Genomic DNA, 20,391 nt, shown 5'->3' on the forward strand with positions numbered 1-20,391 from the left:
ATCAAACAGTACAGGTTGTAAGTTGATTTTTAAATGGGACTTTTGAAAGGTCCTGAACTAATCTACATGTAATTTCTTGCATTGTTTCAAGCAGATTCAGTACCTGGCCTCTTTGTGGTTATACAATCATATTCTTGGTTAGAGGGGTGGGGCAGGGGTTGCAGAGGGAGGTTAGGGGATTTGCCATTCAGCATAACTTTGAAATTGAACAGACAAATAGAAATTAAGTGTCTGACCATCGTATATTTCCCAACCGTTGGTAGAAATACATGTAGTTGAAAATTGCACCAGTCTTTAAAATTTTGTATAAGCATGCTTCCAGAACTCAAGTTGTGTTGTTCAAATCATTCTGTCTAATCAAGCCAACAAATTTATGATCAGCGGCTGTTCACAATGACTAACCTGCTGAGGTCCTCCTTGTCTGTACTGCATTTGTCGCTGCTGCATTAAATATTGTTGTGATTGTTGCTGATTTTGTGACATCATGTGTTGGCCCATGGGTGGGGCATGTGACTGGATGGGCACCTGAGGAGGTAAGTTTCCCATGGGCCCTGACATGGAAGGCGGGGCAATGGGCCGGCCCTGTTGGCTCTGCGAGGGATTGGGGTAACCCACATGGCTCTGCACTGTCATGGGCGGATGCTGCAGCTGAGGGGGCGATGATGTTGACTGTCCCATTCCACTGACTGCTGAGCTACCGCCATAACCTGCTGTGGTGGAACCACTCATTCCTCCAAGCTGAGGAGGCATGTTGGATTTCAAAGGATCATTCATGGCAGAAGGCATTCCAGTATTCATTCCAGGCGCATTTGACATCATGTCTGTTGATGAAGCTCCTGAATTGGGTGTCATGTCTGGTAACCCTGGTTGTAGCATGCTGGACCCGGAGGGTGGAGTCGCTGATGTTGGTGGTGTTTTCATGGCAGATCCAGTTTGTGAACCAGGTGCCTGCTGATTCAGAAAAGATTTTGTCAACTTAGGGTGCTTTCTATTTGTCAGAACTGGCCTGTCAGACAGGTCAACTTGTAAACAGAATGTACATGTACATGTACCAATAATATTTTATGTAATAGATCAAACACGGGGAAGAGTATTTCCTCTGATTTCCAAACACTGAGCAGTAGGTTGGAAAAATGAGGCACAGCTGAGATTTTTTAACCAACTTCACGGTGTTTGGAAATAGGAGGAAACACTCTTTCGAGTGTTTGATATAGCTTCTCAAACTATTGATAATTCTTGGAGAAATTCGAAGCAAAAGTTCACAAAATTTTATGATAATTGAGATCACATTTCCAAACCTCCTTCACAGTAGTGATTTCCTTTTTCTTCTCTTCATGAATTATTAATGAGTTTGAGAATGGTATTTGAAGGATAAGTTTTATCGTAGTCCTCCAAATTTCTTCAAAATAGCGCATACTATTTTGGGAGTGATTATTTTTCAAGATTTTGCAGCACCATCCTTTCAATAATTGACCCATTTGATTTACAGACTGGCCAGTTCCAGCAAATGGTAAGCACTCTTAGATTAACTGAATCCAACGTGACATTAAATTATAGGAATAATATTCAAATGTTTTCAAAATCTGATCAAATTACAGTAATGTGTAGTAATGTTAGCCGAAAATTTTAGACACTTCACCAAAAAATTAACAGTGGTTGAGCTTTCAACTCTAAGGGGGCAGGGTAGCGAATTTTAGTGTCTAGTCTAGCAGAGGGCAGCAAAATGAGGCTGAGGGCTTTGCAGACTCCCAGCACCCCCCCCCCCCCTCCCTCGCCACCTGGGTGTCTAATAGAAATTATTTTGAGAGGGCTGGGTAAGTCCACTTACAGGAATTGTGTTTTGCATGCTTTGGGTGGAGTCAGCCAATGTGGCAAGGTAAACCAAATTTCGATGCAAAAGCTGCTGATATCTGAAAATAAATAACAGGAAAGTTTTTAAACTTAAACTTAAACTTAAACTTTCTGATGGTGTTTTAAGTTTAAGGCCCTGTTTATATGGTCTTGGTTTGGGTGAGCTATTTTTTCACTTATTCTTCAAATAGCTCTACCAACTATTAACATGAAGATCTGAACTTGACTTGGGTGGGCAAGACAACTGGTGGGGAGGGGAGGGGAAGTTGTCTAATGCTTCAGCAGGTACGGTAACCATTGCAGGTGCCGCAACATTTCCTGAAATAAACAGTTTGCCTCACCTACCCAAGATGAGGTGCCCAAGATTAAAATGTGCTTATATTTATTTCAGCTCCAGGTTTTGCATGTGCAGATAAATTATTAAAATAAGTTTTGACTTGAACAAATATAATACAAAGAAGAAAGGGAAATTGAGATTCTAATACAATGTATTCAGAATCATTATGAATTATTATAAGTAGCATGAACATTGCCTTGGTACAGGTACACGGTAGTGCAATTTTCATAGCAATGCTAGCTAAAGGCGTCTCGGGGAAAGGGTTGTCTTGCATACTCAATACCATGTAAATTGGCCCTCAGTAAATGCTAGTGTCAAGTGATTTATGCCTTTCCATCATTCTGTGCTATCCTGTTGCAATGTCCATTATTCTGTATTTGCCACCAATACTCTAGTTAGGTACAAGTTCCCAAGCTTATACACTGCAAATTGGTGACGAGTCAAATGTATTACAGTTCAGGACTTCACCTTTCATAAACTGCTTCCCAAAAACCCTTTTAGCAGGTACAAATAACACTTACTGTGTACATTCATATGCCTTTCCTTTATTCTGGTAATCCACAATGGCCTAAGAGAACATTGGAAACAGGAAGTTAATGAGCACTGTATAAGGAGAATGACGCTCTGGGAGGGGAAGGAGATAGCTAGAGAGAGATGAATGTGTTCAAATCTCTTGTTAAGAAAATATTATGCACTGCACAGCATACACGTATGGTAAATAAATATGTTTACTGTGTACACATCAAACAACAGCTGATTGCCATTGTGTGAATCAGCTCTTTCTCTATGATGGTAAATTGTCCCTAGGGGGAGGGGGGTCTTAAAAGCCAAACATTTTTGAAGCAAAGTATGGAGCTTAACTGGAATTTCCTGGAGGGAGGGGGAGTGCAAAACAAAAACCTTCTGTGGGAAGGGGGGGGGGGTGGGGAGTTTGAATATTTTCTGGAACATGTAAATGTACATGTACTACTGCTAGAACATTGACATTATGGATAGTTAATGGACAAAAACAAAGTGAAGGGTATGCAAGTGAACCCAAAACAGAAGTATGAGTAGGCTTTGAAATCCAGATTGTTCCAATGCTTGCAGATTGGATATTTTGCAAGAAACATATGTATGTAAGTTTTGGTATTTATTGATATTTCTTACCAGTAGGTGTAGCCTGTATGACTGTAAATGCTTAAATTCAGAGCTCAATATATTGGGGGGAAATTCCTACCCCTGGCCCTTACAAACAGCCCTGAAATTGTACGATACAATTTCATGAAGAAAACATAAATTGCATTTTAAAAATTATGCACAAAAATTATTTTTACATGTGCACAGCTAAGTGGCAATTTTATGCACTAAAATGTACCTGAATAAGTTGTGAATTCTCATCAAGGAGCTGAAAAATAACAAGATAACAGATAATGTTACATTCTCTGGTAATGCAAGGCTAAAGCATAATTTTTACTTGTTATAACTACTTGCACCAGTTTACTCTTGGAAGATATTTACAGTGAAGAAGTAAAACCTAAATAATTGTGTTTTTGCTTCTGTCATAATTTAGTAAGCATGGGTCACCGACTCTACATAATGTAGAGTCTTATGACTAAATGTTTGTGGATACAGTGTAGGTGAAAATGGAGACTTTCAAAGACACTGACACTGTTTCTGATCACTTTAATAGGATGGGTGACAAAAAAAGTGCATCCAAAATAATAGGGCTAGTGGTAGTTCTTTCAAAAAAACTGTCTGCCAAAATTTTAGTCAAATTTCACCAGTCTTGCAGTATCAGTCTTCCTAAAAAAAACCTCTGGGAGTGTTGATTTCTTCTGCAAAGCTAAGAAATTTATTAAGTCTCATTCTTACAGAAAAGAATGATACTCTTGTTTCACCAGGCTTGGAATTTTCTCCTCCACACCAATAATAAGTGCATTTTCTCATAAAAAGGCATCAAAATTGACAGGTGAAAATGATACATAAATGCAAATGTGTGAAGGTTATTATTTTGCTGTATTTTTTATCCATTTCAATAGTAATTTTTCACTAAATGTTTGTCTTTGTGTTAATTCGGTAAAGAATGACACAGTACGCCGAAACCTATATAGTATGCATGAATAACTATGGTGCTGTAAGACAATCTTACAGAAAAGGGCTATAGGCAACTATTTGTATAATTTGAATACGGTACATAGGACTCACTCGCATGCTGTTCACATTACTAAACAACAAAACCAATATAATTTTGAAATGCGGATGAAAGATTCAACAGAAGAAAGACCCTCGCAGTTATTTGCGCAACTTAAGCAGTTACGAAAAGAAAGCCTGGAAAGAATTCGGGTTTCGAACGGGATTTTGGTCCTGTAGACCTAAATTTTAACATTGATGTCGATCGAGGATGAAAAACGCTTGTCTTCATTTGTGTATCGAACATCTGCTAACGAGGCCACACGCGTTTAAAACGCAGACAGTAAAATTAATTTACCACCTACCGATTGAACTGTCTGTTGCGTGGGTTCTTGACGCTGTCGTCCAGACACAAAAGCCATCGACATTATTCCAAAGTTACTGTTTGTTCTAACAAAAAAAATGCTCGAAAACTCGTCTACGACGTTGTGTAAGAGATGCACTTATGTCCCCATGTGATGATTCTCCATGGTATGTAAGCATACATGAAAAATCCTCATACTGGGCGATGAAAAGAAAGTTACCCATGGGGCGCTTACGGCAATATTCGGCAAAATTCAATGCTCGAGATGTATTTTATCATTGAAATTTTTTTCTTGGCTGGTAGAATTGAAACCTCTCATAATAGAGAAGCTGTCCAATCATACAATTTAAAGAAATTTTAAAGGCTTATATCAACTGGTCAGTCATTGGTATAGACTGGTATACTATATATTGAGCGTAGACTGGCCACAGGGCCCGGTTGTTCAAACGCCGGTTAACGCTAATCCGCGATTAAAAGTTAACCGAGGTTTTCAACTCGCTCATTAAAGATGATTTTAAAGGCTCATCTTAATCTAATGGTAAAGAAAAGTCTAAGACAAAACTGAGGGACAAAAATCTTTTGGACGAATCCTTACGGATTAGTTACTATACTCGAATCAAAGTTCACGTTAGCTCAGGATTAGCTATCGGGCTTTGAACAACTGCAATAAAATCTGCAATTCCACAGCGACAAACCGATGAGTGGGGTGCCGGATCACTTGTAGACCTGGATCAGCAAATCATTTCAAAGACAAAATACTGACGGCAGACTGATCCCAACGACGGAGGTGACGAGCTTGATAGAATACATGTAAACAACAAAGGCTAGAATAACTGAAATATATTTGTTTTTAAAGAACAAACCTGCAATACAAACCTTCCTCGGGGACTGAACGAAAAAGAAAAGTGAGAAACAAAAAAAGGATCGTTACAAATGAAGATTTAAAATATAAAATGCGTGACAATGATTGGTTGTTTAGGATTAAGTTACAAGTGTGAGACATGTCAAACCCGGGGCCGATTGTATCCCGGGGACTTGCTACAAAAGCTTTTGGGTGGGGCTACCGGTGTGCCCTTAGGACTCTGAAACCCTTACCCTAAACCAGATCAAGTTCAGTTATATTTTGCAACCCTATACTAGACTATAGACCAAAAACTCCGTCACTATCCCAATCCAGCCAAAACAGAATCTTCTACGTGTTCACTCAACAACTAAAACACTTTTTTTCAAATGTCAATTTCCGGGAAATTTAGTCTATACTAAATTGTTCAAGCAATTAATCAGTTTTCTGGAAAATGATACCCTATTCCAGACCAAAGCTCTCCGATTTCTATAGGCTATCCCAGATTAAACTGCCTGAAAACCATGCTTAGTGGCACATTCCCAAATAGTTTATATGTGGGATTACCCCCCTGCCGGGGGTGGGGGGTTGCGTGAAGCATCTTAGATGAGTGGCAGATCTCTACAGTCGTTCCCTCCCTTCAGAAGGATTTTCTGTGGCTTACTACGAGTTCCCGATCCTCAGTAAACCGCCTTCAACCCATTCTGACCCCAGAGCTCTTCCCTTTTGCGCATGACTGACGTTCTTGGTGCTGACCAAAAGGAAAGCAGGCTCTGGGTACGGGATTACCCTCAACCAAGTGTTCCAATATATTGCTGGAGAAAATCCTTTGAAAAAGATCACCTTTTTAATGCGATTGTGCTTTCTAAAATATTGTATGGCTTTTCAGTTTATGCACCTAGTGTTTCTGATCTTACCATTGTGCAAAGTCTTTTTTTGAAAAAACAAAATGATGATCTAAGAGGCGCTACACATCAGTTACTTTTAATATTTTCAGCTTTTAGAAAAAAGCGGCCGCCGTCTTTTTCGCCAAATTTAAATATAGAGACCACCCACGACATAGCTTACTTCCAAGGTTTAAAGAAACATCTGCGTGTCTTAGAAACAAACCTAGCATAAGACCAAATATCAGCACAGAACGTTATCTTCTGTACCCATATTCTTTCCTTTTTTCACATATGATTGTAACATCTGATATGTAATTTTATCACTTGAATAATGGCTTATTCATTTATTTATTTATATATTTATTTATTTATTTATTTATTTATTTATTTATTTATTTCAACGCATTGAATAGCTGCAGCAAATTCGCACTTCTCTACCCGATCCGGAAAATCTAGAGGTGACTGATACCTTATTCTAATCAATCAACACAGCTATCATTTACGATTTTTGTGATCTGCTGCATGAGACACCTACGCCTCAACAAATCTGTGAAGGCTACATTCCGACTTCATGCTTTTTATCATGGATCCAGAGAAAAAGGGACAAACGATAAAACTCCGTCTTGTAGAGCTTTTCCGCCGCTTGTTTTATCCAGCAGTGGTTATTTTCCTTTTGTCTAGCATAGCTTTCTTAGTTTTGAATCATTTGGAAATGAAACAAAAATTGGCTGCGATGGATGAAAAGGTGAACGCCATTGAACTGACCGTTGAGAAGTTCTTTACCACAAGTTCTCCTCATAACCAGGGCGGAGACAAGAATCGGCTGGACACTGGAACAAGTTTGCCTGTTCGACGGTCAAAGAGAGCCGCGACTGTAAGCCTCCAGAACCTGGATAAACGAGTGAAAGTTCTAGAAATAAGGTAACTTTGCTTTCAGACATAAATATTAACCCCTCGCTCGTCAGAGCACCAAAGTTCAAAGATAAAAATTCCAGTTTTCACAGCGTCAGAGGAAAGCATTTGCCAAACAGCCTCAGTTGAATCGTCCTCAAACTAAACTATCTCTTTCCCAGAATCAATAATGTTAACACTGGATGATTTTTAATGTAGGGAAAGTACCGCAAGAAAACTTAATAGCGGAGACAGAACGTCGTGAGATGATGTGCTCACAAGGCTTAGACAACTTAGCGTTACTGTTTTTGTTTTGCGCGCTTTGTTCAAATAGCTTGGATGCCTTTTCTGTTTTGATCGATCCTCAATTAAATTGTATATATTGTCACATCCTTGAAACCGTCCCGGCTTCGCTGATTTGCTGAACGACACCCATGCAGGGAGTAAGTTGGGAGGACATGAGTAAGAACAGGATGACACAACCAATTCTTTTCCTTTTCACCCACTAGACATTTCATAAGGCTTTCAGTATGATCGTAATTTTTTGGGTCTGTTACACCCTTTTTTATAAGAACGTCTAATTTTGTTCTTAAGTTAGCTGTTGAAGTATTTCAATAAATCAATGCGGACGTGACTAAGACACCTATCAAAAAGCAATACGTGCTGCAATGTGCGGTGTATATGTGACATTTTATCCGTTTTTATACTGTTCACTTTAAAACATATGGTCAAAACAAAATGTTTTGTAACTGACTCTCAGCCAGGGTAATGTTCTTAGTATATGTTCTTAAATTTTAGTTAATCTCAGGCTCAAGGTTCTTATAAAAAGATTCTTATGAAAAAGAGTGTATGGCGGCTTGGTGGCTAAGTGGTGAGAGACGGGTTCGTCTGTTCAAGTAAAAAAAAGCTGCTAAGTTATTGTGTCCAAAGATATTTAAATAGCTTTTTGGACAATGGCTCGCATTTTTTAAAGCCGAATTCCCTTCCCTTCTACTTACATACACACTCAGTTTCAAAGGACATAAAAAAGGAATACCTACGTTGGTTCTTTTTAATTTTTAACGGTTTCTTTATTCACTATAAGCAAGGTAAGAAGAACAACCATATATGTTTAAGCATGTTCTGTCAATTCTCCTTGGAATCAGTTCTAAAAGAAAAGTAATGAGTCTTTTTTTTCACTGAATTTTTTTTTACATCTTTAGGGCTGTCAAGGATAACAAATCCTCACCAAGGGACGATTTACGCTATAAAGAATCATGCCAAGGTTTGTTGGAAACCTTGCAATATTATTTATATCATCGAAAAAGGAACGCATCCCCTTTAACGAAAGATATATTTTATGTCAATGTATTCTTTTTAAGCAAAGGCAATTAAGTGTTCTTGTAGTGGAGCATACTACTAATAATGGCTGATATCCCATGGCCGCTTAACCAATCAGAACTCTGGAGTTGCGTTATCCTGACCAATGATCCAGTTTTCGATAGTATAGTATTCATAACTAAGATTAAGAAAACGCTGTCCTTTGAAAAGTGTGGATCGTTAACCGTGCAACGTGATGGAATTATGGGGCGATCTAATAAGCATGCGTAGATGTCGTGTTTTATGTAAATGTTACGCCCTAAAAACCACACGTGCTTATATTTTCAAACAAGAAGATCACCAAATAGGCTTACAGGTCAAAATTAAAGGCTCCCGGAAAGCTATTGAGTCTTATCGTTCATGATTTATCCCTTTTACCTGACCGCGTTTTTTTCAATGGAGTGTATATATTTCGATCACGTCAATTAATGACTGATAACCCTGCTCGTGTGTTTCTATATGATCGCTCAGATTTGGTAGGCAGCAATCATTAAGTGATGAAATAGAAAACAGGCGTTATCAACAAAACAGCAATTACTTCATTGTATACAGGACGTGATGGAAGGGATGGCAGGGATGGTCCTGCAGGTCCCGTGGGTCCTGCAGGTCCCCCGGGACCGCCTGGGAGACCAGGAACAGCAGGAATAACGGGAGCTACAGGAATACCAGGAGCTACAGGAATGCCAGGAACAACAGGAACACCGGGTAAGTGGTAAATTTCATACAGTAACTTATCTGAACCCTACTAGAAGGTGTGGACGAAATTGCAATCTTGTGCCTTAACCACTAAGATTCTTTCGAGCAATGTTAATTTTTTTATATCAGGTGGTGTCCCTGAACCAAACAAAGATAAGAGGAGCAAGAAGCTCTTTCTTTGAATATTTTGGCAAATAAATACCTTATTGCTTGACGTAACCTAAACCTCGGGTTCTTTAAAGATACGTTCTTAAATTAGCTTTTTAGTTTGTTAATGTTTATTTTTAAATATCTCTCCCTTTTTAATTTAATCTTGTTCTATATTTGTAATTTTAGCGTTCATTTTTAAGTGTAGGCTTTTCCCTGAAACTTCCGTAAAGCGCCATTGAATCAACAGGAAAAGGCGCTTTCCAAAACATTATCATCATCATCAGTATATTATGGCCAGGAAATCCCTACAGCTGTTCCGTGTAGTGATTGGGTACTTTCCTAACAGCGGCCCATGCAAATCCCATTTCCGAATTAAGACCAAATCCCGAATATCCAGTCCCGAGGTCCAAAACGTCCCCATACAGCTGATACTCCAGAAGCGATAGAGAAGCGGCTGCTTTCGAGAGATTTTACTACAATGGTTTGACAGGAAAACTTGGGGAAAAAATTGATGTTTTGGAAAAGTGGTCGCTGTCTAAAGGTGGTCGCACAAGGACGTTTGACTGTAGTTCAATTTAGAACCCCCGAATCCTGCGTTTTGGATGTCATACTGTCCAAAGCCCCTCATATCGATCTTAATTCAATTCCTTGCGTTGCCAACCTGTTTCTCTATTGCTCTCACTAGGCCGTGACGGGCGTGACGGTCTCCCAGGACCTAAAGGTAACAACAAAAACGGTTGCTGATTAAGTTGTATTACCGTACAGCCTCGAATAGGCGCCCCCTTCTCCTCCTTCTCAAATAAGCGTTCAAGTTCAAGTTTAGTTTGCCACTATAAATGAAATGGAAAGGGTAATAATGGTAAAATAAAGGTGGCGAAGAAGCCCACGAGAACTGAACGACAAGGCTTTTAATAATGGGCTCCCTCTATCATGAAGACTCGCCAACAGCCAGGTATTTGTGGCGTCTCCTTTTGGAGAATTAAATTTAATACAGTTAAACCCCATGTAAGCACTCCATCTCTGTTCTTCAACTCCATAACTTTTAAAGTTCCAGGGAAATACTGAAGAAAGGCAAAGATGTCCTCTAAAAATTACAGTTATCAGTTCAAAAACTACTCTGAAAGGGAAAAATCCAAAATTTGAAATAAGTGCCCAAGCGCTTATTCGAGGATTTACAGTACTCATGACATGAGATTGTTTGAAATTTTAAAGGGATTGGTAACAAGTGAAATGAGGTGACATGACTGGCTTAATCGTGATCTCTTGCAAATAATTTTGTTGGGATGTGCCGCCCACTTGCAATGAACTTGAGTTTCGATGTTTGATTCTTGTTCACAGTCACGGCAGGGCTATTTGTTGTTCACGTTCTACATCCTCGACCAAACTGATGAATAATTTCCATTTTCTTCTCTTTGTTACTCTATATTTACGTCTCAAACACCAAGAAAAATAAGCATATTAAGTTGAAAGAATTTTAATCCTGTCTCAGATCAAACCCTTTGAAACCGTAAGGCACTGGGCCACTCCCAAAGAGTAACTTGCTCCAAACATTATGGTATAACATTAAACTCATTTCAGAATACAGGAAATAACAATACCAACAGTGTCTGCAGGAAGCCAAACATTTTATTAATGCTTAATTCAGGTAATCCCGGCCAAAATGGAAAGGCAGGTGCTAGAAGACCTCTGGGACCGAAAGGAAAAGAGGGACGAGAAGGACAGGGGCTGTCTGGAGTGAAGTACATCCGCTGGGGGCGCACAAACTGCAGTGGAGATGTGCACTTTTTGTACTCTGGTAAGCAATTCAAGTCACGGAGAAAGAACCTTGGATCCTCTTGCCGTCATCCAAATTCTCCTGGGAAAATGTGCGAAGGAATTATGACCGTAAGGGCGGGCTCCTGCGCAAGGGTCTTACAAACAAATTTCAGAACATTCTTAACGATGTGTTTAACGCTTGCATATTAGATCAATGAGAATTCTAGTCGGTGTTTGGAATCAATGCCATTACCAGAGAGAGAGAGAGAGCTAACATTATAGCGAAATGAATCACTGTTGCAAATTTCAGTGTTGAATAGGGGGACGCGTCCGCTTTTTTACAACTACAATGTAGCCTTGAACGCGTAAGTTTTTATTAGTTTCCTTTCAGTTCGGTGTTTTTGAAATATTAAAAATAGGTATTGTTTGAAGGGAGAACTACATAATAAGAACATTTAAGCTACAGAGATTACTTTAAAGTGCAGGGATAAATAGTTTAATATCTCTAATAGTATGTTCTACTGATGTTCTACCCAGGGTTCATAGCAGGTGGTTATTACAGTCACAAAGGAGGCGGAGGGGAATACATCTGTCTGCCAAATCAACCCAAATATGGAAAATACACAAACAATTTTGACAGGGGAGGACGGATCTATGGTGCCGAGTATGAAGAGAGTTTCTTCAATCCTTTCAACAGAAATGTCCTCGAACATGATGCACCTTGTGTTGTGTGCTATGTCAGGTCACGTGGCACCCAGCTGATGATCCCTGCAAGGAATGACTGTCCTCATGGATGGACCGAAGAGTATCATGGGTACTTGATGACTGAACATCACGGACATACAATATCACGTAACTATATTTGTGTTGATCAGGAGCCAGAATCAGTTCCAGGAAGTCACAGCAATCACAACGGTGCATTGCTGTACTTTGTGGAGCCAGACTGTAGTCATTTCTCAGGCTGCCCACCTTATTACAACGGTCGAGAGTTAACATGCGCAGTGTGTACTAAATAAAATAACATCGATTCTCGTTCCTGCGAAGGTTTACAGAATACCAGTATTCTCCTGTTCTCTTGTTTTCTTTTATTGCCGGATATAATTGTTTTAAAAATAATTGATTAAGTTACGGAATAAAGACAGAAGCTCGTGTGATTCAGTATACAGTCATTTCAACTAACGTTGTCGGTTCAAAGCACGATGCTAAAAGACAAGACCGAAAGTTTACGTGGGATTTTTATGAATAAATTCATCAAAATCAGTCATGCCTCGAGAAAACAATAGTTTCTAATTAGCAGTACAATGACCTGCACGTGCAGGGATGATTTTGATGAAATTATTCATTAAAATAATCCCACAAAACATTGCGGTCTTGTCTTTTAGCTTGATTTTAATCCGACAACCTTAATTGAAATAGCTGTAATTAATAAAGTGAAAATGGTAAAAGCAAGTTGACTTTAATTAGTTACACTTGGAAGGAATTGAAGGGTGTAAACTAGGCAGCAGGCCATAGACTGAAAGAACAGAAATGGAGTGACTGGCCGTTTACCGGAAAAAAGAAAACAAATATGATGTGAAATGTCTAACCAAATAATTGGCCGCGGTGAAATTTGAGCAGTGGCAGCATTACGTACGTCATACTTTTTCTCGGGAAAAGTAGTTCTCAAAATAAATTTACTTGGCAAAGCATTGACTTAAGAAATTAATACAGATAGAGGCTCCTAGTCATGGGGTCTTGGTTGCGGGTATTCTACGCTCCAGGCCTTAAAATCGGTATATACCTGTAAACTGTAAGCCCTCAAATAAGCTCCTTCCAGTCAACCCCTTCCAATAGACTCCCCTCCTAAATGAGCCCCTCTCTTCAAGTAAGCGCCCCCTCCTTTAATTTCAGTTGTGGGTAAATCATGAGTCATCGATGATCCAGGGTCTTTTCATATGAGCTCCTTAACCGGGCTGGCCCGGCTTGTTTGACGAATTTAATCTCTCTAGATCGGTTCATGTGGAAAATTTCAGCCCAGTTACCGAGATAAAAACGGGGCAATTCTTCGCTTTGGTGTTCTCTTCTTTTGAATGTTCACAGAAATTATCCGGCAACTGTGAAGCAAACCCAGACCCAAACCTGGAAAAAAAGGGCGCCTTTCTTGGTTCTGAATTTATTTATTAGCGTTGATTTCAGTCTATTTTGGAGCCGTCCCGGTAACCGGGCTGAGTGTTCACCTGGAAAAGATTTCCAACCAGGTTACTGACATCTCGGTCGCAAAAACGGCATCTCGGAAACCAGCTCGACTTCTCATTTCAACACATCGAAACGCCCAACCAACCAACCAACCAAATAACCCGGTTGATCGTTGGCGGCGGTTTTCTGCGGTTTTTTTTTTCTTTTTTTAGTGCAAACGCACAAAACGCAAAGGAAGTGTTTATTACATAAGTCAGGTTGACCGGTCCGCCTATGACAGACTGAACGTTCAATTGCTGTTGACTGTATGCATCAGATTACAATTCAAGAAATCAATTTCTTTTCTTATACCGGTCGCATCTTTCAGGTTCCAGTAAAATTGAAATGATCGCCACCCTCTCCTAATCGCCAAAAAATAGCGCTCCCAGCCTTAAACCTAAATTGAAAAAACATCCTGGTGAGTTATTTTTTATTCGAGGACTTGCACTTGACCGTGGAGGGGGAGGAGCTGGGGGGCTTTACTCTTTACCATATCCATCACTTACAGAAACAACTTATTATTAATATATTAAGTTTTTCTCCGATCCGATCAACATATTGATCTCATATCGATACATATTTATTGATCCAAGTTGAACATATACCAGCAGGATTATCGTCCACGGTTGTTGCTTAGACATCACTTACAGAAACAACTTATCTTACATATTATTAAGTATATTGTGTTTTTGTCCAACAAACCCGGCAATTTCAGACAGTTTGTCGTTAGTTTTGCTGCTGAACGGACGACTAGATTTCAACCGTGAAATAATGGAATTTCAGCTGTTGTTTCTAATTTCATTCGTTCTTGGATCGGTGTTTCACGAAGATAAAGATTCATCACTTGAATAAGTTCGAGGGAGTTTTTGCACAAAGGCATTCATTTATGAAAGCTACCTATCGCCGTTACGCGTAAATATTTGAAACGGAGAACTGTGTTCATATACGGTCATCCTGCATCATTCAATCCCGCTGCCATAACGAACAACTCTGAGAAGCAGAAATGATTTACGGAAACTGGGTCGTCACAAGCTGCTGGTTTTCACAAGCTGATAAACAAGTGTTGGTCAAATGTAAGACTCAGGGCAAGACTGAAGCATTGACTCCTTACTTCAAAAGAAAAGTTGATAAAATTAAAAATTTACATCAGCTTTTGATGCATTTCTAGCCTAATCAGAATACTTCAATTTAATTTTTTTTCCGGGGGAGCATGCCCTTGGACCCCCCTAGTTGTCTTGCCCTAACGTGCTCGCTTTACCCCCCCCCCCCCCCTCCAAAACCCGCAGACAGAAGGCAGAAGGATTGGATTGGCGAATGCGAACAAAATCGAATTTTTTCAACTTTTAAAAAAATCGACCCTCTTGTTTACTTTTTATCTAATATGTTACGTTTTGGAATCTGTCCACAATCTCGTATCGTTGATATAGTGTGTTTTTTCTTTATGAAATGTCAATCCTAATCCGTCTGGTTATCAAAACAGACAACAATGGACCAATTACAAACACTTGAAACTAGATATTCCCTTCCTTGTTAAGTTAGCAAGGTGTTTTACATCTGTCGGCGCAAAAAAGGTATATTCTCTATCCTTTTCTAGCTTATCAAAACTCGGATCCAGAAATTGGAAGCAAATTTTTAGCCTGTACAAACCCAAAATTAAAGCAACCCACTGTAACTATCAGTTATCTGGTATCAATGGATTTTCTTCTTAGTTATTTTTTTCTTACGTTTAGTACTCTTAACATATAATGGATAAAGGAATAAAGAAATAACCATATAATCTTTTATTGGTCTTATGAGTAATAACAAGGCCTCGGGATATCAAAGTCCACAGTTACGCGTTGAGGCCTGACACGTTCTGGTGCATTATTTTGTGAGCAAAATAAATACATCACGCGATCGCCAAATTTTTGTGAAAGTCAATGTTTTATTAAGCCATGGATTCAGAAAAGAAGGCAAAGGCCTCTTTGTGGGAGATTCTCCGCTGCTTGTTTTATGCAGCGGTAATTGTTTTCCTTTTGTCTTGCATGATTTTCCAGGCAATCTTGTTTATGGATCATTTAGAAATGAAACAGAGATTGGCTGAGATCGAACGAACGACACCAAAGAAGTTATTTACCACAAGTCAACCACAGGCAGTCAGAAGTGATAAGCTTGATGCTGACAATTTGCACGTACGCTTGAGGAGAGCAGTTACCATAAGTCTTCAAAGCCTCGAGAAACGACTGAAAGTTTTAGAAACCAGGTAACACTCGTTTTAAAATCAAATCTATTTTCCGAAATAACTGAGTGTTTTACCGTTTATAGAGTACAGCATCATAACCTTGGCATGTTATCATGAAATGGTAAATTATTTTTGAGCAATTCTGTAGTGTTGCACTTGACCTGAATAAATCAGTTTCATTTGGACTTTAGTGCAGGATATATCAGTGGAAGGAGTGCCGATGAAGAATTTAGATGAGCATGTTCCGCACTTCGAGCGTATCTTCGCCGGGCTACATATACACTGCGCATCAACGCTACTAACATTACTTACTGCCTCACTGAGAAATGAACATAGCGACTTATTGTACTTTTTAAGATCACTTTAGCCCAGTAATGAAAGAATACTGTAGCAGGGTGAGTGTCGTGAGTATGCGAGTAAACTACACCACGCAGAATGTTTTGACTCACAACCGTGAAAAGTTGTCTCTGATTGACGTCACTGAACACTTCAAGATTTATGGTTAAGTAAACACGTTCTTGATAGGAGATCCTTGGTGAAGTATTCAAATGTTTTTTTTTTTTTTGGCTCGTCCATTGAAAAAAAAAATTAAAAAAACGAAAATTAAGAAATGAAACAAATCTAAGAAATTCTAGCCGTCATATGTCTGTGTCCTGAAGCCTTTAAGGGGTACATTTCTTCTTCTTCTTCCTCTGGAACCTCTAAGGTAGAGGACAGCCAAGCGGAGGATAGCAAAGGATACTTTTGCTCTTAGCCAAGACATGGTGCTGGCGTAGTCCTCTCCCTTCTTAATGGCGAGTAGTTCAGCGAGTCTGTTGTGGTATCTCTTACATTCCTTGGCCATTGCTCCACCTCCATCACTCTGCTTGTATATTGGCGCTTTTTTTTTTTTTTCATTCTCGTGTTGCCTGTAGATTTCCTTGGCACTTAGATCTCTGTAAGAACCTGCATTAGGGTGACAAACCCTGACATCGACGAATGCAGTCCTCTGTTTCTCCCAGAAGGACAGACGCTAACATCTAAATGCAAATCAAGAGCTCTGTTGGAACATCATTACACACCATGCTCAACATCTCTGCTTCCAAGTCGCGAAGCTCATCATTTCGCTGTATTATAAACCCGCCCCGATTAATAATAATAATAATAATAATAATAATAATAATAATAATAATAATAATAATAATAATAATAATATGTTTTGTTTATTTTCTGCATTTGCATTTGTTTTTGTTTAATCGGTTTTTAAATTTGGTTCGACTGAGACGTTGGGTCTCGCTAGCAACAAAGCATAAGAACACAGCACAGGAGCTATATTTTACAGAGAAAATAAGCTAAGATGTGAGCTTGATGCAAGGAAAAGCACAAGTGTAAGGATAAAATAAATTGGAAGTGGTTCAGGCTTAGTGCAAGCGGAAAGTTTAGAAAGCATTAGAGAAGCGTAAGAGTTACTGGAAGCAATAACTGATCTCAGGAAACGAACTAGCTTCTGTTGAAGTAGATTGTCATTAGCAACTCTAGAATCTGGCCAAAAACAAGCAGGCTTGAACGTGTTTCCAACGAATAACCTTGAGATACGGATGCAGTCCTTTCGAAATGAGCTATGAAGCCAGCTGGGATCGAGCTGGCTATTTGTGAGATTAAATAGCTAATAATAGAGAGTTAATATACAAAATGAACAAATATTTCAGTTAGGTGCTTATGACTGTTAAGTCTAGCAGTATCCGAAAATAAAAGGAAAAAAATAAGTCATTTATTTATGTCAAGATTTCTTGTTACTTTTTTTTCAGGGCCCTAAAAGAGAACAGATCTTCTCCAAGAGACGGTTATTCCCAAAGAGGTTAGTTTGATTGTGATTTCATCATCAATCATCATCATCATCATCATCATCATCTTCTTCTTCTTCTTCTTCTTCTTCTTCTTCTTTTTCTTCTTCTTCTTCTTCTTCTTCTTCTTCTTCTTCTTCTTCTTCTTCTTCTTCTTCTTCGTCTTCTCCTCCTCCTCCTCTTACTCCTTCTCCTCCTCCTTCTCCTCCTCTCTCTTTCGTTGCGGATTAATTGAACGGTTTTAACAAATGGTCACGCTTTCTTTCGTTTTCAGGTCGGGACGGAAGAGATGGCAGGGATGGACTCGCAGGACCCGCGGGTCCACCGGGACCACCAGGGACACCAGGACAGCCAGGAATAATGGGAACACCGGGTAGACAAAAACTTAAAACAAAAAAACAAAAAATCACTCGCAATGAGAACAAATTTAGCTAACAGAGTGGTCTTCGTTGAAGGTTGATTTTAAATTAGGATTCCTTTCTTTTGCAATCTTACTGAAGCTTTCTTACGCCAATATTGTCCTAAAAATAACACAAAAAATTATTGCGATACGAGGCTGTTTTCACTTATTTTACCTTCAAATTGTAACTCTGTACTTGATAACGGTGTTAGCAGCACCTATTGTAAACATGTTTAGTATAAATCTACTAGTGTTCTATCACAAATGCCGTTCTCTGATTGGCTACGCTACTCGCTATCTATTCTGTGATAGATAGTGAGTAGCGGTTTTCAACAAAATGGCGGCCGCTTCGTCGCGTTTCGAGGTGTCTACGATGAGGAAATAGATAATTTACTTGTTTAGTTTTGACCGACTAGTAGATTTATACTAAAACAATTAGATTATTTGCTCTCGATTTCTATCGCGTGATAGCTGATTCGGGCTGCGCCCTCATCAGCTATCACGCGATAGAAATCTCGAGCTCATAATCTAATTGTTAATTATAAACGATGTTATATTTTTACTGAGGTGTATCAACAAATATTCAGGCCAAAGAAAGTTATTCTATCGATTGAGTGAATAATATAATTTAAATATCGATTGTCCAGTACAAGATGGCTCACATTAAGACACCGTAGAATAACTGTAAATTAAATTCGTTTACTCCATATTACTGTGGTGAAACCCATTATAGAGCTCAAACCTTTTTCCTTTATGGACATCGAAAAAGATAAATAACGCTTGATAGATTCTTGACTTTCCGAAGCCCCAAAAACAGACACCCTAATAAAAAGCTTCAAACACCTGTTACGGTTACTTTTTTTAAAGTACAGCCTTCGATCGAGTTCTTTGTCTCATGGCCACATAAGAGTTCTAAACGCGTCTTTTCTGGTTCTCGTTCTTTGCTCTTTTCTCATCTTTTTCTTTATTAGCTGGGTTAGTTTCTAAAGAAGCTGTGGTGCTGCATTGGAGGGGAAGCGGTAAAAAATTTTTGCTCTCGTCTTTCACTCTGACCAAGGGTTAAGCACTAGAATCTCTTTACGGTGGCCAAATTACCTTGTCAACTCTGGTCATAAAACCATACATTTGTCTCTTTATTATGCTCACAGGTCGTGACGGACGTGAAGGTAGAAGAGGTCTTGCTGGACCACAAGGTCTTCCTGGACAAAAAGGTATTGCCACAGACAGTCTTCAGCGTAGGCTAAGGTCTAACATTGTGTTTCATGTAGTTTGACTATTACGAATTTGCTCCTATTAACATTTTGACTTAAAGTATAAGGAATGTCAATTCCTTAAAATGGCATTAAAATACCAATTCTTTTGTTTTTGATGGGACACAAGGTACTCAAGGACCTCCTGGGCGCAAAGGACAAAAGGGACAAGAAGGACAGGGGCTGTCTGGAGTGAAGTACGTCCGTTGGGGGCGCACAAACTGCAGTGGAGATGCTCACGTTTTGTACTCTGGTAAGCAATTCAAGTCACGGAGAAGAAACCTTGAATTCTCTCGCCGTCATCCAAATTCCCCTGGGAAAATGTACGAAGGAGTTATAACGAAAGGGCAAGCTCTTGCGTAAAGGGCTTCCCAAGAGTATTTTACAAAAATTTCAGAACATTCTTAACGATGTATTTAACGCTTGCATATTAGATGTCTGGTAGTTGTTTGGAATCAATGCCATTATACCAAAGAGAGAGAGAGAGCTAACATTAAAGCGAAATGGATCACTGTTGCAAAATTAAGAGTTGGAATAGTGGGACGCGTCCGCTTTTTTACAACTACAATGTAGCTTTTGATGCGAAATTAAAGTTGTTTTAGTTTCCTTTTAATCCGGTGTTTTTGAATTATTACATAGTGGTATTGTTCGAAGGGAGAACCGACATAATAAGAATATTTAAGCTAAAGAGATTACTTTTAAGTGCAAGGATAAATAGTTTAATGGCTTTAACAGTATGTTCTACTAATGTTCTACTCAGGGTTCATAGCAGGAGAATATTACAGTCACAGTGGAGGCGGAGGGGATTACATCTGCCTGCCAAATCAACCCAAATATGAAAAATACACCAATGGTTTTGAAGACGCTGGAGCCATATATGGGGCAGAGTATGAAGTGAGTGAGTTCAATCCTTTCAACAGAAATGTCCACGACCATGATGCACCATGTGTCGTGTGCTATGTCAGGTCACGTGGGACCCAGCTGATGATCCCTGCAAGGAATGACTGTCCTCATGGATGGACCGAAGAGTATCATGGGTACTTGATGACTGAACATTACGGACATACAATATCGCGTAATTATATTTGTGTTGATCAGGAGCCAGAATCAGTTCCAGGAAGCCACAGCAATCACAACGGTGCATTGCTGTACCTCGTGCAGCCAGACTGTGATCATTTCTCAGGCTGCCCACCTTATTACAACGGTCGAGAGTTAACATGCGCGGTTTGTACGAAGTGAA

General features: G+C 39.3%; 3 protein-coding genes across 8 annotated transcripts in view; 2 read left to right on the plus strand and 1 right to left on the minus strand.

The window, feature by feature from the left end:
• LOC146478056 (uncharacterized) overlaps positions 1–20,391 on the minus strand; it is a 208,781-nt gene that overhangs the window by 648 nt on the left and 187,742 nt on the right. Inside the window, exons 1-5 of one of the 4 annotated variants that reach the window (XM_085112788.1) lie at positions 4,666–4,813; positions 3,546–3,575; positions 2,710–2,756; positions 1,829–1,910; positions 403–948 (exon numbers count right to left, since the gene is read on the minus strand). In XM_085112788.1, coding sequence (XP_084968914.1) covers positions 403–948; positions 1,829–1,910; positions 2,710–2,756; positions 3,546–3,575; positions 4,666–4,728 — 768 coding nt within the window. In that variant the 5' untranslated portion in view covers positions 4,729–4,813. Of the gene's footprint in view, positions 1–402; positions 952–1,828; positions 1,911–2,709; positions 2,757–3,545; positions 3,576–4,665; positions 4,816–20,391 lie in introns of those variants that run through there. The other 3 variants (XM_085112786.1, XM_085112785.1, XM_085112787.1) reach the window with 3 other exon arrangements.
• Positions 6,915–20,391, plus strand: part of LOC146478057 (uncharacterized) — a 68,660-nt gene continuing 55,183 nt past the window's right edge. Inside the window, exons 1-6 of one of the 2 annotated variants that reach the window (XM_085112782.1) lie at positions 6,915–7,313; positions 8,486–8,547; positions 9,195–9,347; positions 10,174–10,209; positions 11,134–11,283; positions 11,781–12,809. In XM_085112782.1, coding sequence (XP_084968908.1) covers positions 6,964–7,313; positions 8,486–8,547; positions 9,195–9,347; positions 10,174–10,209; positions 11,134–11,283; positions 11,781–12,259 — 1,230 coding nt within the window. In that variant the 5' untranslated portion in view covers positions 6,915–6,963 and the 3' untranslated portion in view covers positions 12,260–12,809. Of the gene's footprint in view, positions 7,314–8,485; positions 8,548–9,194; positions 9,348–10,173; positions 10,210–11,133; positions 11,284–11,780; positions 12,810–20,391 lie in introns of those variants that run through there. The other variant, XM_085112781.1, reaches the window with a different exon arrangement.
• The window catches only part of LOC146478058 (uncharacterized), a 19,762-nt gene continuing 14,253 nt past the window's right edge, over positions 14,883–20,391 (plus strand). The window contains exons 1-6 of one of the 2 annotated variants that reach the window (XM_085112800.1): positions 14,883–15,699; positions 17,466–17,515; positions 17,776–17,874; positions 19,050–19,112; positions 19,282–19,404; positions 19,912–20,391. The exon at positions 19,912–20,391 is cut by the window's right edge and continues 399 nt beyond it. In XM_085112800.1, coding sequence (XP_084968926.1) covers positions 15,392–15,699; positions 17,466–17,515; positions 17,776–17,874; positions 19,050–19,112; positions 19,282–19,404; positions 19,912–20,390 — 1,122 coding nt within the window. In that variant the 5' untranslated portion in view covers positions 14,883–15,391 and the 3' untranslated portion in view covers position 20,391. The remainder of the gene's footprint in view (positions 15,700–17,465; positions 17,516–17,775; positions 17,875–19,049; positions 19,113–19,281; positions 19,405–19,911) is intronic. The other variant, XM_085112799.1, reaches the window with a different exon arrangement.

The sequence above is a fragment of the Pavona decussata genome, unplaced genomic scaffold, assembly GCF_977016875.1.
Source record: "Pavona decussata unplaced genomic scaffold, jaPavDecu1.1 SCAFFOLD_67, whole genome shotgun sequence".
Taxonomy (NCBI): Eukaryota; Metazoa; Cnidaria; class Anthozoa; order Scleractinia; family Agariciidae; genus Pavona; species Pavona decussata.